The sequence below is a fragment of the Nuphar pumila genome, chromosome 7 (assembly GCF_984573655.1).
Source record: "Nuphar pumila chromosome 7, dmNupPumi1.hap1.1, whole genome shotgun sequence".
Lineage (NCBI taxonomy): Eukaryota > Viridiplantae > Streptophyta > Magnoliopsida > Nymphaeales > Nymphaeaceae > Nuphar > Nuphar pumila.
This window is the reverse complement of record NC_143255.1, coordinates 26,632,926-26,647,560: the sequence shown is the minus strand read 5'-3', so window position 1 is coordinate 26,647,560 and position 14,635 is coordinate 26,632,926. Positions and strand designations below refer to the sequence as shown.

The following is a 14,635-nucleotide window of genomic DNA, read 5'->3' as shown; positions in this document are numbered from 1 at the left end:
ATAATATTTTTAAAATATTAAAAATAAAAAAATTACTAAAAAATATTTTAAGTTTTTTAAATATTTAAAAAATAAGCCAAATCAGCTCGTTGTAAATCAATTTTGCACCAATACAATATGAATCAGCCGATTCAAACCCATTTGCAGCAATACTGACCATATTTTTACTACCTTACCGAAAGCTTCTTGTGAAATAGGGAAATTCGTTTTCCCAAAAGCTTGCTTCAGAAGCGGAAAACTTCATGCTTTCCCAAAAAGATGAGAAGCTTTGAGAATCCTGCTTCCAAAATATGAAAAACATGATTCCTTTTAGTGGGTAGCCTGTTTCTTTTTTTGTTTCCCAAATCAATTCTCTTTTGCTTCTTTAAAAACTTTTCTCTCACTTCTTGTCACTTCCCCCTCACTTTCAATGTTTTTCAAATTAAAAAATGGTATTTTTTTTATAACAAGCTTGTATGTTGCTTTTATAGTGTTTTTATATTTGCACTCACATTATTACTTATTTGCTTGGGCGTGCGCTTTATATTGCTTTCTATGTTTTTAATTTTCATTTTTTTTTCATGCACTTACATGTTGGCGTCATAACTGCATCTTACTTCCAGCGTCATACTAATTTTTAGAACTTGCTTTCCCGCTTCTGCTTCATTTTATCACTTCTCGTATTCATTTCATTTCCTGATAACTGTGATACTGGCAACACTAATCCAAACAACAAGCCATTTTCAAGGTAAATTAGTGACCCAAGGAAGTGCCGGTTTTTATCATTTTTCTTTATCCCTTTATAAAATGGGAGACATTTTATCTCCCATTTTATCCCATCACACCACCTAGGGGTCCATGTCAAACTATGCTTTCAAATAAGGCCAATCCTGAAAAACCAAAACACATATTTGAAATGTTTACAATTTAAAACACATTTCACTCATGCAACTAAAACGCCATATGACACAATCACTGGCATAAATCTTGTTCTCAAGAGTGAACAATCTTGAAAAAAAAAATAATTTTTTTTTTGTTCATATCTTGAAAAGTCTTGCCGTACACGGAAGTTGAAAATAAAAACCATGTAAATCTAAAAACATATAACAACATAAAAATGTAAAAAGCGTTTTTATATACCATGATAAAGACATTTTTATCTCCTTCATACCAGGACAAAAATGTGACAGTTTCAAAATATCACCAATATTTGTTTCATGGAAACAAATTCAGTAGCAATTGCTTACACCGGAAAAATACAAAACACTGTTTTTGAGATATCTAGGTGTGTCCTGTATTAAAAAATATATATCTTTCTTTTTTTGTGGCTGGAGTTATCAGTTCACCAAAATATCGTGAGCACAATAACCATGGAAGCTAATTATTGTGCAAACAGGTTTGATCATGTGGATACAAATCCCAAATCCGAATTTCAAGTGCAAATCCGAGTGTGGTTTCGGATCTGTACCTGATTTGATGAAGTAGAGTGGAATCCGTATCCAAAAATGCAAACAAATTATATTTGGTCAAGATTCAAATATCGTCATCATGATCAAGCCTTATCCCAACCATGGCCACAAATCTAGGCTTCAGGATTTGCTCAAGGGATAATCTTCTAATATTTTTAAAGAAAATTTGACTTTCTAGGGAAAATATCAGCATATTTAAATTAAATGACCTATTTTCTTGTAGTGCATATAAAATGAAAACATTAAGAATATATAAAAATGCTAATATCGTGTTACTAGCCAACAACATCATACAACAACAACAACAACAACAACTACGCCTTCATCCCAAAACAATTGGGGTCAGCGATATGAACCAAAAAAGAAATTCATTTTGGGTCTTCCACATGAATCCTTTTCCTCCAATCATTTCTATCCAACGCCATGTCCTCGGTGAGGTTCAAAGCATTCATATCCTTTCCTATCATCTCCATCCACGTCTTCCTAGGCCTACCCCGACCTCTTTTAACTAATATATTTTCCCATTTCTCCAACCTTCTAACTGGAGCATCATTAGGCCTTCGCCGAATATGTCCAAACCACCGTAAACGATTCTCTCGCATCTTATTTTCAATGGGTGCAACACCTACCTTCTTACGTATCTCTTCGTTCTGAATCTTATCTTTTATTGTATTTCCACACATCCATCTAAGCATCCGCATCTCAGCTACACTCATTTTTTGAATATGATGTCTCTTGGCAGCCCAACATTCCGTACCATATAGTAAAGCGGGTCTAATAGTCGTCCTATAAAACTTTCCCTTCAACCGCAATGGCATTCTACGATCGCACAGCACTCCAGTAGCACTTTTCCATTTCATCCACCCAACCTTTATCCTATGATTTACATCTCCATCAATTTCTCCATACTTTTGAATGATGGATCCCAAATATTTGAAATAATAATTCACCGGTATATCTTGCTCACCAAGCTTCACTACACTCCCATCACTACTTCGTTGCTTACTAAACCGACATTCCATATATTCAGTCTTACTCTTACTCAACTTAAAACCTCTAGCTTCCAATGTCTGTCTCCATAATTCTAACTTAGCATTAACTCCAGCTCTAGACTCATCAATCAAAACAATATCATCAGCAAACAACATACACCACGGTACATTTTCTTGAATTGATCTCGTAAGCTCATCCATCACTATCGCAAATAGGAAAGGGCTTAAAGCAGATCCTTGATGTAACCCAACCGTTATCGGAAAATTGGTTGTCACCCCTCCACAAGTGCGGACATTGGTTACTACTCCTTCATACATATCTTTAATTATACTAATGTACTTGAGAGAAACACCTTTCTTCATCATTGTCCACCAGAGAACGTCCCTAGGTACTCTATCGTATGCCTTCTCTAAATCAATAAAAACCATATGCAAATCTTTGTTCCTCTCTCTATATCTTTCAATAAGTTGTCTAAGAAGATGTATAGCTTCCATAGTTGATCTTCCAGGCATAAAACCAAATTGATTCTCCGATATCATGACAACCTTCCTCAACCTAGACTCAATCACCCTCTCCCAAAGTTTCATAGTATGACTCATGAGTTTTATACCACGATAGTTTGTGCAATCTTGTATATCACCCTTATTCTTATATAAAGGCACCAAAGTACTCTTCCTCTACTCATTAGGCATCTTATTTGTTCGCCAAATCAAGTTAAAAAGATTTGTCAACCATTTTAAACCTTTCTCTCCCAAGCATTTCCAAGCCTCGATAGGTATACCATCTGGGCCAACTGCCCTTCTTGATTTCATTTTCTTCAAAGCCTCTGCAATTTCTTTCTTTTGAATCTTGCGCATGAAGTCACGATTTATCTCATGAAAAGGAATGGAGAAGTCTCCAAGATCTTGAGCATGACTATCATTAAATAGCTTATCAAAATAATCTTTCCATCTCTCCTTAATCTCCTCATCTTTGACTAAAACCCTTTGCGTTTCATCTTTGATACATCTAACCATACCCAAATCCTTCGATTTCCTATCTCTCATCTTTGCAAGCCTATAAATATCCTTCTCGCCTTCTTTGGTATCCAACTTGTCATAAACCTCCTTATATACCTTAGCCCTCGCGTTTCGAACAACTTTTTTAGCTTCCTTCTTTGCTATCATATACTTCTCCAAATTCTCATTATCACGACTCTTACTTAGATTTCTATAACACTCTCTTTTAACCTTAATAGCTAATTTGACATCCTCGTTCCACCATGATGTATCCTTACCTAGTGGTGCACCGCCTTTAGACTCACCCAATACCTCCTTAGCTACTTTTCTCATACCACCCGCTATCTTATTCCACATTGATTCTGAATCCTCCTCGAGACACCAATCAACTTCCTTAACTACCTGCTCTACAAACATTCCTTGTTTAGCTCCTTTCAGTGCCCACCACTTAATTCTAGGATCTATCCTATGTCTATCCCTTTTGCGGCCTTGTCTAATTCTAAGATCTAAAATTAAGACTCTATGTTGTGTAGCTACACTTTCTCCTGGTATAACCTTACAATCGATGCAACAACCCCTATCTCTCTTTCTAAGTAGGAAAAAATCTATCTGACTCGTATCAACCCCACTTTTAAATGTTACTAGGTGAGACTCCCTCTTCCTAAACCAAGTGTTTGCTAAGATCATATCATAGGACAAACAAAAATCTAAAATCCTTTCTCCACTTTCATTTCTTTCTCCTATACCATAGCCTCCATGGATATTCTCAAATCCATCCCTACTAATGCCTACATGTCCATTAAGGTCACCGCCGATGAAAAGCTTTTCTCCATAAGATGTCTCTTGTACTACTCCATCTAAATCTTCCCAAAATTGATGCTTAATGGAATCATCTAAACCTACTTGAGGTGCATAAACACTAATAATATTAATAATATCCGTACCTAATACTAATTTAATAAGTAAAATTCTATCACCCTTCCTACGGACCTCAACTACATTATCTATAAACTGACGACTCATAGCAATCCCTACTCCATTCCTATTCCTATTTATTCCTGTATACCAAATCTTATATCCACAAGGTTCTATCACTTTAGCTTTCTCACCTACCCATTTGGTCTCTTGAAGACATAAAATATCAATCTTTCTCCTACACATAACATCTACTAACTCTACCAACTTACCAGTTAAAGACCCTATGTTCCAAGTGGCTAACCTAATTTTATGGTCTTGGACTAACTTCTTTACCCCCACCCGTCCAACAAAGTGAGGGAACCCTTGCCTATTTGACACCACACCCGGGCGTCGGTGTGACGCGTCGCTTCTGGGCGACGACCTAGCAACCCTTGCACATTTATCACTGCCTCCGGGCCTAGAGAGTACAGCGCGTCGCTCAGTAGGGAACGCCCCAACGAAATTCTCATATTGGTTCATTTTCATAGGATATGACAAAGTTTTTATGCTGGCTGTCACAGGCCTACCGCAACCCTCCTCCTTTATCCGGGCTTGGGACCGGCAGTGTATAACTACACAGGCGGAGTTGCCAACAACATCATAATAAAATAATAATATTTATGACAATACTTTTTAAAATATTATGATTTTTTAAGATTATATCGGTTTTGAAAATACCATATGATAAAATCACAATATATCACCGATATTTGTTACTATGGTCCGAATTGCAGTACGAGTCTTGTTTCTTCGTTATTCTAAGCCAAATACAGAAAAAAAAAAACCATGTCATAGTTTATTTTACGATCCATATCCAATAATGTAGTGGGATTCGAATCCTAAGCGGGACCAAATCTAATATATTTCTAACACCAATAGATATAAAACGTATGGTAAAAGAACTGCTCTGGCAACTGAAAAAAACCACACATCATTACAAAACGACAGCTCTAGCATTCATCATTCTGAAACTATCAGACCAGCTAATTAAGCACAAGGTGTCCTTTAAAAATTGCCCCTCCCTACAACAAAAGAAAAGTTCCTAGTGCAAAGATAAGTGTGAAGTAAGAGAAGATGTCTGGCCCTGAGTATGTTTATGTGCAAGGGAAGTACAAGGTTCAGATTGATAAGGTGAACGAGAGCTCAAACCCTCTATCACCTCCCAAACAGTTTGTAATTGCTCACCCATCTGAAGGAGGCCAATACCCAACTGTTGTTTTCTTGCATGGATACATGCTTCACAATTGCTTCTACAAAGATATTCTCTCCCATGTTGCTTCTCATGGCTTCGTCGTAGTTGCTCCTCTGGTAAGTTATACTTCAAAAAGTGTTCGAATTTGGGTTTATATTGGTGTAATGGAGAAGGTCTGGATTGTTTTTTTTATTTTTTATGAGATGCCCCATGCCTTTTTTTTTTTTTGAGGGGGGAAGTAAACTCAAATTTTATTAAGTCAGAAATTAAGAATCAGAGAAAGCTCAGGACGATGAGGAATCAACCCCCAGCTTTACAAGAAGAGTAGGGCAACCAGCCAAAAGGGGGGCGAATCCACTCACTGTATATCCATTGTCGGTCACTTAAGAGCGATCATATCAAATACGTCAGATAGAACATGGATGAGCAGCAAAGAAGCAGACCCTTGAACGTTCTAGCAATTGAGTTTACAAAATTATGTCAAGTGTTAAGCTATTCAAAATGCACAACTTGGGACATAATATAGCATCATGTTGCTCTGGTTCTATTTAGTTGTGGTACGCTTTTTTTTTTCTTAGGATAATCTAAGGGAAACCCACCTCAGGTTGGTGAAATCCTTGAGGTCTCCCCTGCTCACAGGGGAGTACACCCAGCTTTTGGTTTCTAACTTCAACTTGTGACGTCCCGTCAACTTGATGACATTAGCCAGTCATTTTTTTTTAAGATAAAAGTAGGAGTCTTATTTAGGTGAGGAAAAGTGATGAAGTGGTGCTATGAGTGGAATTACTGCACCCCTTTTCCAGCATCACCGAACTAGCACTACAAGAAAAATGCGTATTAGCAACGGATGCTATCCGTCGTTAAATGCGTTTAGCGACGGATTAACTACGGATTAGCAATGGAGAGCATCCGTTGCATAATCCTAGTCGCTAAATTGCGACAAATTGTATCTGTCATTAATCCATCGCTAATTAGCGATGGCTTAGCGACAACTTATGTCTGTCACTAATTAGCGACGGATTATATCCGGATAAAATCCGTTGCTAACTTTTGGTCAGCACGTTAACAACGGATTATCGATGGATTAAAGTCCGTCGCAAACCATCGCCTGTATGAAATTGGCGACGGATATACTCCGTCGCGAATCCGTCGCTAATTTTAAAAAAAAAAAAATTGAATTATGAAACTCAAGAAAAATTTCTCGTAATACAATTCATATAACCTACTTATAAAAAACAAAATACATATACAAGTGAAACAAAATTAACACAGGTTCTAAGTTAAACAATAAAATACAGTCTTTGCCAAGTTATAATTAATTACAAGTACGTCAAACAAATTAAATACATGAAACTAATCGTCGTCAAGATTCGGGGCATCATCCTCTTCATTTTCTCAATCTACCCCTCCCTCCATACCTCTGTCAGCTCCTCTACGCTAATCATCTCCAACATCCTACAAGAGAACCAAACTGTTAATATTTATAAATAAAATACAAACAAAATGCTCATATGTGTTATAAAATAGTGAAAAACTTGCATATTAATTCAATCATGCTCATATGTGTTTTAAGGCAGTAAAAAAACTTTATATGTGTTTCTATCATGCTCATATGTGTTATAAGGCAGTCAAAAAATTTTATATGTGATTCTATCATACTCATATGTGTTATAAGACAATAAAAAAACTTTATATGTGATTCTATCATGCTCATATGTATTCTAAGGCAGTCAAAAAACTTTATATGTGATTCTATCATGCTCATATGTGTTCTAAAGCAGTCAAAAAACTTTATATGTGATTCTATCATGCTCATATGTGTTCTAAGACAGTCATAGTGATGAAAGTTTGCTTGTATGTGTTCTAAGGTTGAAATCTAACGACATGAAACAAATGACATAAATCTTTATACCTGACGGGCACTAGAGCTCATGTTGAATACAGACGAAGTTTCCCTGACTTGAAAAAAGTTGCACAACTCATTACATATAATGTTGGGAATGACTTCATTTAAAAAGTACTGCATTTTGTCCTCAAGATGCTGACAGACATCATCCTAAGACATAGCAGGGTCAATCGGACGTTCGGAGTTGATGCTGACGGGAGAACTCTGAGAGCCATGGCTGCAGGAGGCAACGACTGCTGTGGTGTTCATGTTACTCCCAAACCCGAACACACGACCCTTATTGGGTTCACCGATTGCAGTCACCCATGCTGCAGGATCAAAAGACGGATGCTGAGTAGAGTCATCGTTATATTGCTATACCATTTGCTGCTCGTATGACTCCTACAAAGTAATGATTGGAATATGAATTAATAATTAAGAATTACAATGTTTATAATAACGTAATTCATAGTAACTTGTATATTACAGTGTTTATTAATACAATAAATACATACCGATGTCGCTCTTGCCTTTTCTGATATAAATTCTCCTGTGCTTTTACGTTTATGTGTTTCAACAAACACATCCTTGTAAGGCCCAATGTCTCATTTTTCTGCTTTTTGCAATGTTAAATGATAAAAAATTGATTAATAAGTATGCAAAAATACTTAAAAATTTGATAATGTATATATTGATGAGTTACCATTTTCTTCTGATAGCTCTCAAAAGTCCTAGATTCACCTGTGTGTAGATGGGTATCGAGCATCTTCGCTCGGTTTTGTGCAGCCTTTGCTGAGCGGTTTCAAAATTCGTTGCTCGCCCACTTGTCGTACATGCCCTTCCAGTAATCCCTCCTGATAGTAGAAGGCCCATGGCCCTTCCACTGTAGTTGATCATCTATCCTACCAGCTGCTTTTTTTGTTGTAGTCTTCATATTGTGCAACTGAGGTACGTGGGTCATGTGTAGGTGAAACATCACTTACTGAACAATGAGTTAGAAATTCACACAATGTACATTTAAACTAATCAAATATACAATTATTTAAATGATATACCTATCGAAGCATTGCGTGACGACAAAGGCTGAGACTGCCTCTCACTAAACTGAGATCCTATAAAGACGATTAACAAGTAACAATGTTTATATTAATATATAAGCAAAAACATAATGAATGTCTATATTTAAATATAACACAAAAATATTTACCTAATGATGTCTCACTACTTCCACTTGGTCTTCGACCACTGTGACTTCCACGAACCATATTCTAACAAATAAAAATGTTATAATTGCACCTCAAACATTGCAAACTATTATAATTGTAGTGCTAGAAGGAAAAAAAAATTCTGCCAAACAAATTGAAAATTTTAACTTTCAATAAAAAATAAATAAAGGAACCCTATTTTTGTTAGCCAAAATTATAAGATCATGAAACAAAAGGATTAAGAATTTCCAACAAGAATAAGCAAATTGAACACACACCAAGAATAAGCAAATTGAAGAAACATCCTTAGCCTTGCAACACACTTTTAGGCACCTTCTGTATATATAAAATTCATTTTCATTTACTTCTATCAATTTTTTTTTGTTTAAAACTGCCTTCTCTTGCCTCTTATCAGACCCTCTAGTTACATCTATAGTGAAACTGTTTCTTGAAAACCCTGGTTCCTCATCAGAGCCCACAGATGAAGGAACATAAAGAAAATCAGTAACAAACAGTAAAAACATTGCAATGAAATTCAATTTCATTCAAATATTGAAATTCGATCAGTAAAAGCGACGACTTTTGGTTGCAATGAAATTCCATTTTACTGATCATGCTCATATATTATATATATATATATTACATTTTAACAATAATGCATATTTTATAAAGCTATAGATTTTTCGATGTTAAAAATACTGATGCACATGACCAAACAATATGCAAATTCAGCTGACCAAAACAAATAAAGTCTGATTTAAATTCCAACAAGAATACCCCTTATGCATGACTAACTAGAATCCAGATTTAACATAGATTTATAGGCTTTGAGTTCATGTGAATCAAAGGAAATCAATGCACAAGCTTGATCTCCATATAACTATACCAGTTTTAGCAGTAAATTCCGATCCACATGCACAATTTATCAGCAAAAACCATACCGATCCCATCCACATACTCAATTAATAATGACTATACCGATCTACATACATATGCACAGTTAATAAAAACCATTCAGATCTGTTCACATGTACAAAAATAAAAAGACATACAGATTTAAAAGGGTGTTTAAAACATTTCATCGCTACTCCGTCGCTAACTAGCGAGTGTTTTACATTGACAATTAGCGACGAAATGTTTTCGTCGCTAACTAGTGATGAAAAATATTTCGTCGCCACATCTGTCGCTAAGTGTGATCCGTCACTACTTAGCGACGGATTTGGGGACGAAAGTTTTCCCGTCGCTAATTTCGTAAATATTTCGAATGTTAGTGACTTATAGTTTTCTCTTGCTAATCCGTCGCAACTTTGCGATGAAAAAAAACTGTCGCAACTTTGCGATGGAAAAAATCCATCGCTAATTAGCATTTTTCTTGGAGTGTAGGCGGATCAGTTCAAACCATAGTGAAAACATTTAAAACAACAATTAAACACGTGTCAATTTTTCAGTGACAATTTCGAAATTCTGATATTTTTACATATTTTTATTGGTAAAATATCAACAAAAGTAAGAGGATCTAAACATTTTGAAAGAATATAAGAAAGAATAAAAATTTAAAAAAAATGCAAAAATGTGCAAACCCCATTTTGCTGATAAAAATGTACATATCAGGAACAAATCACCATATTTTCATTAACAAAAATATCACACTAGTTTCAAAACATCACAGCATCTTTAAAACAGCTGACAAAATATCATGATATTTATAAAAATGTCACGATATTTGTCACTATGGTTCAGGCCCAGTCTCATTTCCACAAGAAATGGACTTTAAAAATGGAAGGGAAATTCTCATCCCTGAAGTTGGCTACACATCGAACATTCGTGAACTCAGTCATGTTTTACACCACACCCAAATTAATTACTCTAGTATGAGGTGTTGATCAACATCTGTCTTTCTGTTTTTTTTTTCTTATGATTTTTTTAATCTAAGAAAAAACAGTTACACGAGTAACTCAACTGTGGAAACTGAAAATATGAGATTTTTTGTGTTAATGAGAATGTCATAGGCTTTTTTGCTTTTTTAATAAATCTGACCATAGGGTGCTTGGATTTATAAGAACCAGCTCTTGGATCATCCGATTATGACACATAAGTAGGACTTTTTATGGCTTGAACATCAATGGATAAATTTTTTGTAAATATTCAAGCATCCAAAAATCGTAGAAAAACACAGTCCAATAGATTCCTAACAAATGGGCCTTGCCTAACACATCTACAGGGTCAGATTTGTGGGGAAAAAATATCAGAGATGCCCACTTCACACAGTTCATGATTCACATATTTTAGTAATCCTACTTATTTTTTAATAGTAAGATACCGACTGACTGCTGATTATTGCACAGTTATACCTGATCACAGGATCTGATTGCAGTGAAGAAATCAAGAATGCAGCAGCCATTGTGGATTGGTTGCCAAAGGGATTGCAGTCTCACCTGCCAAATGATGTGCAGCCAGACCTGGAACGGCTATCAATATCTGGTCACAGCAGAGGTGGGAAAGTGGCCTTTGCCCTTGCACTAGGCATACAAGCCAAGGGCACACTGACCTTTTCTGCTCTACTAGGGATAGACCCAGTGGATGGAGACTGCCTGGGAAGGCAGACCACCCCCCCTGTCTTAACCTATAAAGATTCCTCCCTAGACCCCAAAATGGCTGCCCTCGTGGTAGGCACAGGGCTTGGCAGTGTTAAGAAGCTTTGTTGCCCTTGTGCTCCCATTCATGTCAACCATGCAGAGTTCTTTAGGGAGTGTGTCCCCCCAGTTTGTCATGCAGTGGCTAGGGACTATGGCCACATGGATATGTTGGATGAAGGGTTCCCTGAAGATCTCAGCCGTTGGGTGTGTAAGAGTGGGGATAACAGGGAGCTCATGAGAAGGTTTGTTGGGGGCATCATGGTTGCATTCTCGGAGGCCTATCTGAATGGTGAAATTGATGTTCTCAGGCAGGTAGTTGGGATGCCTGAAAAATCACCTGTGGCACTGTCCACAGTTGTATTTCATGAGAAGTAATGTATGCATGTGTTGAACTTTTTAATACAGAATTGTTATTATTAACACGAGTTTTAACTAGTCTCAAATTTCTCATGTTAAAACTCCATAGCCATTGTTGTCATAATCGGACATTGAATCAAATCTGTTTTCCAAAGAAATTGTCGAATTGGTTTAAATCAGTTTATTAAGAAAAAAGTTTATATATCCGTATATACATACTCGGATGCTATTGAATCCTTGCATGAAGACATGATATGCATTTCCAATAACCAAGCTTACGTTTTCAGCTTTTACTTGGGTCTGAGCTGGCCTGGTCAAGGCCTGAGCGACCCCTCCCTTTCTGAATAGTTGAAACATGCCAGAAAGCTGAATGAACTTGCAGCCGACCTTTAATGTGTGCGTGTTTTATTTTGCTGTGTTACCTTTTTCGATGGGTGATTTCTCGTTATCCATCATAATACATGTAATAAATTCCTCTGTTTTATTTCCATCAAAATAATGTAACGTTCTTTTTTAAAGGCAGGTTGGGGTTAGGCAGACCCTACACAACTATACCATTGGGTTTTGAACCTGCAACGTCCCAACACAAGGTAACGTGCACTAGCTGCTCCTACCAAACAAGGGGAGCACCCGTTGGTCAAAATAATATAATGTTGATAAAGTGAAATGTTGTTGTAAGGCAATGTCTTGATGGTCAGAGAATTTATAAAGATTGACAAACTTTGTTTACTTTGCTCTCTGCAGAGGAGATCTGCAACTCCATTTCTGACCCAATTGCCCATGTTAATCGAAAGAAGGCATTCAAAATAGTGCTCAGTGATCCGGTGTTTGGACCCTTTACTTTAGGCTTCACACGGTCGCTAACAGAAAATGAGTTATCGAGGACAAAATGGCAGGCCTAGACTTCTTGTTGTGAAGCTCCAGGATCAAATTGCAAAGAAGATGCATAGGCTAATTGGGGAACATATTTGCTACGGTCGATTGTATGCATTCGACTTAGCAAAGTGGCAAGGCCCATTTTTTCGTTTTTCCACTCACATTTGACACCATAGATGTGATCTACATGTTTTATTTAGTGGAAAATGACTTTTGGATCACTGGAATCTGACCTGTATACAAGTTTTTCATACGATAAAAAAAAAAAAACCGTTATAAATGCATTGGTTTTTTCCGACTCATAAAAACATGTTTTTTCTTCAAAAAACATAGATCCAAGAGTTGATTCCTACTAAATTGAGCATGATGAACACATCTACGAGGTTAGATTTGGCCACCAAAACAACTCGCATGATGAGATTCTAACTGGATTGTATGTACAACTGATTGTAGCAAATATAAATCCCGCTAATTGTTGCAACTTGTGTCAGCTTTAAGAACACAATCAACCCATGGTTGATGATCGCCAGTTTGTCATTAACTATGAGAAGGATGGATCACATGTTATTGATATGAGCGTGAAAGATAGTTTGAATGACTTGGTTGTTGGATTTTGAATCCACAGAAAAACTAAATAGATCGTTAATCTTGTTCGTGCTAAATCGTTGAAAAGAACATAAACATAACTTGATACAGAAACATACCTGAATCCATTGGTGCTCTGGTAGATCTTCACGGGTATGATCTTTCATAACCTCTATACATGACTTTTGCCTTCTTCTCTAAACCTTATGAGGGAGAGATTGTTTTTCTTGATGATGTTGATGAAGAGCCTCAAAGAATAACCACTATATATATTTTGGAGACCATAACCTAATTGTAAGCACCTTATGATTACTTTTCAATTTAACCCATCATAAAATTGAAAATTGATATATAAGGGCACATAAGGTCTTTGCACATAAGGTCTTTGCATATAACAAGACCATACCATATGAGATATCACATGGCCCAACCGTATGAGATCACATAATACGAGCCTTAACCTTAGAGAGCCTATAATGTGTGATTGAACATATGTAGGCCCACACGATTTTTCTCAACAATCTCTCACTTGGACCACATATGACACTTTATAATCATGCATTATATCCTTATGAGCTCAAAAATACTATCTTATCAATTGATATCTTTAACAATCCGGTCCGTTGATAATGTCGACATAGAACCAAAGCGGTCTTTATTATAAATATCATAATTAGACCCATCAATGATCACATATATTGACATAACCAAATAACTTGGATAAAGTATGAATGTGAAGCATAGAAATAACATGTAATGTAATCCGGACATGCTTATTTTCAACTGGTTCTGCCTTAATCTTTAATGAGATCACCACAAATGAGTACAAAATGAAATCAAAACTTTAGCTTTATAGTCAAGTGGTAAAAGAAACTTTATTATATCATAGAATGTTCAAATACAAACGGGACCAACATATCATAAAATGATAAAATACCTATTCGAGCAGTAGGCTCGTGAAAGACCTCTTGTGGCAAACCTTTGGTAAGTGGATCCACAATCATGGAGTTTGTGTCAATATGTTCCATAGATAACTAGCCATCCTGCACTCTTTCTTTAACAATAAGAAACTTGATGCCAATATGCTTTGACTTAGATGAGCTCCTGTTGTTGTTGAAATATAGCATTGCCGAATTATTGTCACAAAATAATTTTAGCAATCTTTCAACATTATCCAAAATCCGCAACCCAGTGATAAAATTGTGTAACCATATTTCATGATTGGATGCCTCATAATAGGCTACGAGCTCTGATGCTATAGTGAAAGATGCATTGAGTGTCTGGTTGACACTCCTCCAAGAAATAGCTCCTCCAACCAACAAAAAAATATAATCTGACTTGGATCAGTGGCTATCTTGGCATCCAACAAAGTCAGAATCAGAATACCCAATGATCTGACTTCCTGTATGTGAGCATGTAACCTTCTGTTATTTGCAAGTATCACATAACCTGTTTGGCTGCTTTCCAATGATCCATACCTGGGTTACTAAGATATCTGCCTAA

At 36.3% G+C, this 14,635-nt stretch overlaps 1 protein-coding gene across 1 annotated transcript; it reads left to right on the top strand.

Annotated features, from left to right (window-relative positions):
- Window positions 1–5,420: 5,420 nt before the first annotated feature.
- On the top strand, window positions 5,421–11,734 carry LOC149831617 (chlorophyllase-2-like). The gene is made up of 2 exons (XM_090012148.1): window positions 5,421–5,704; window positions 11,024–11,734. Exons 1-2 carry the CDS (start codon window positions 5,471–5,473, stop codon window positions 11,687–11,689), a joined length of 900 nt encoding a protein of 299 aa, XP_089868274.1. The 5' UTR covers window positions 5,421–5,470; the 3' UTR covers window positions 11,690–11,734.
- The last annotated feature ends 2,901 nt before the right edge of the window (window positions 11,735–14,635 follow it).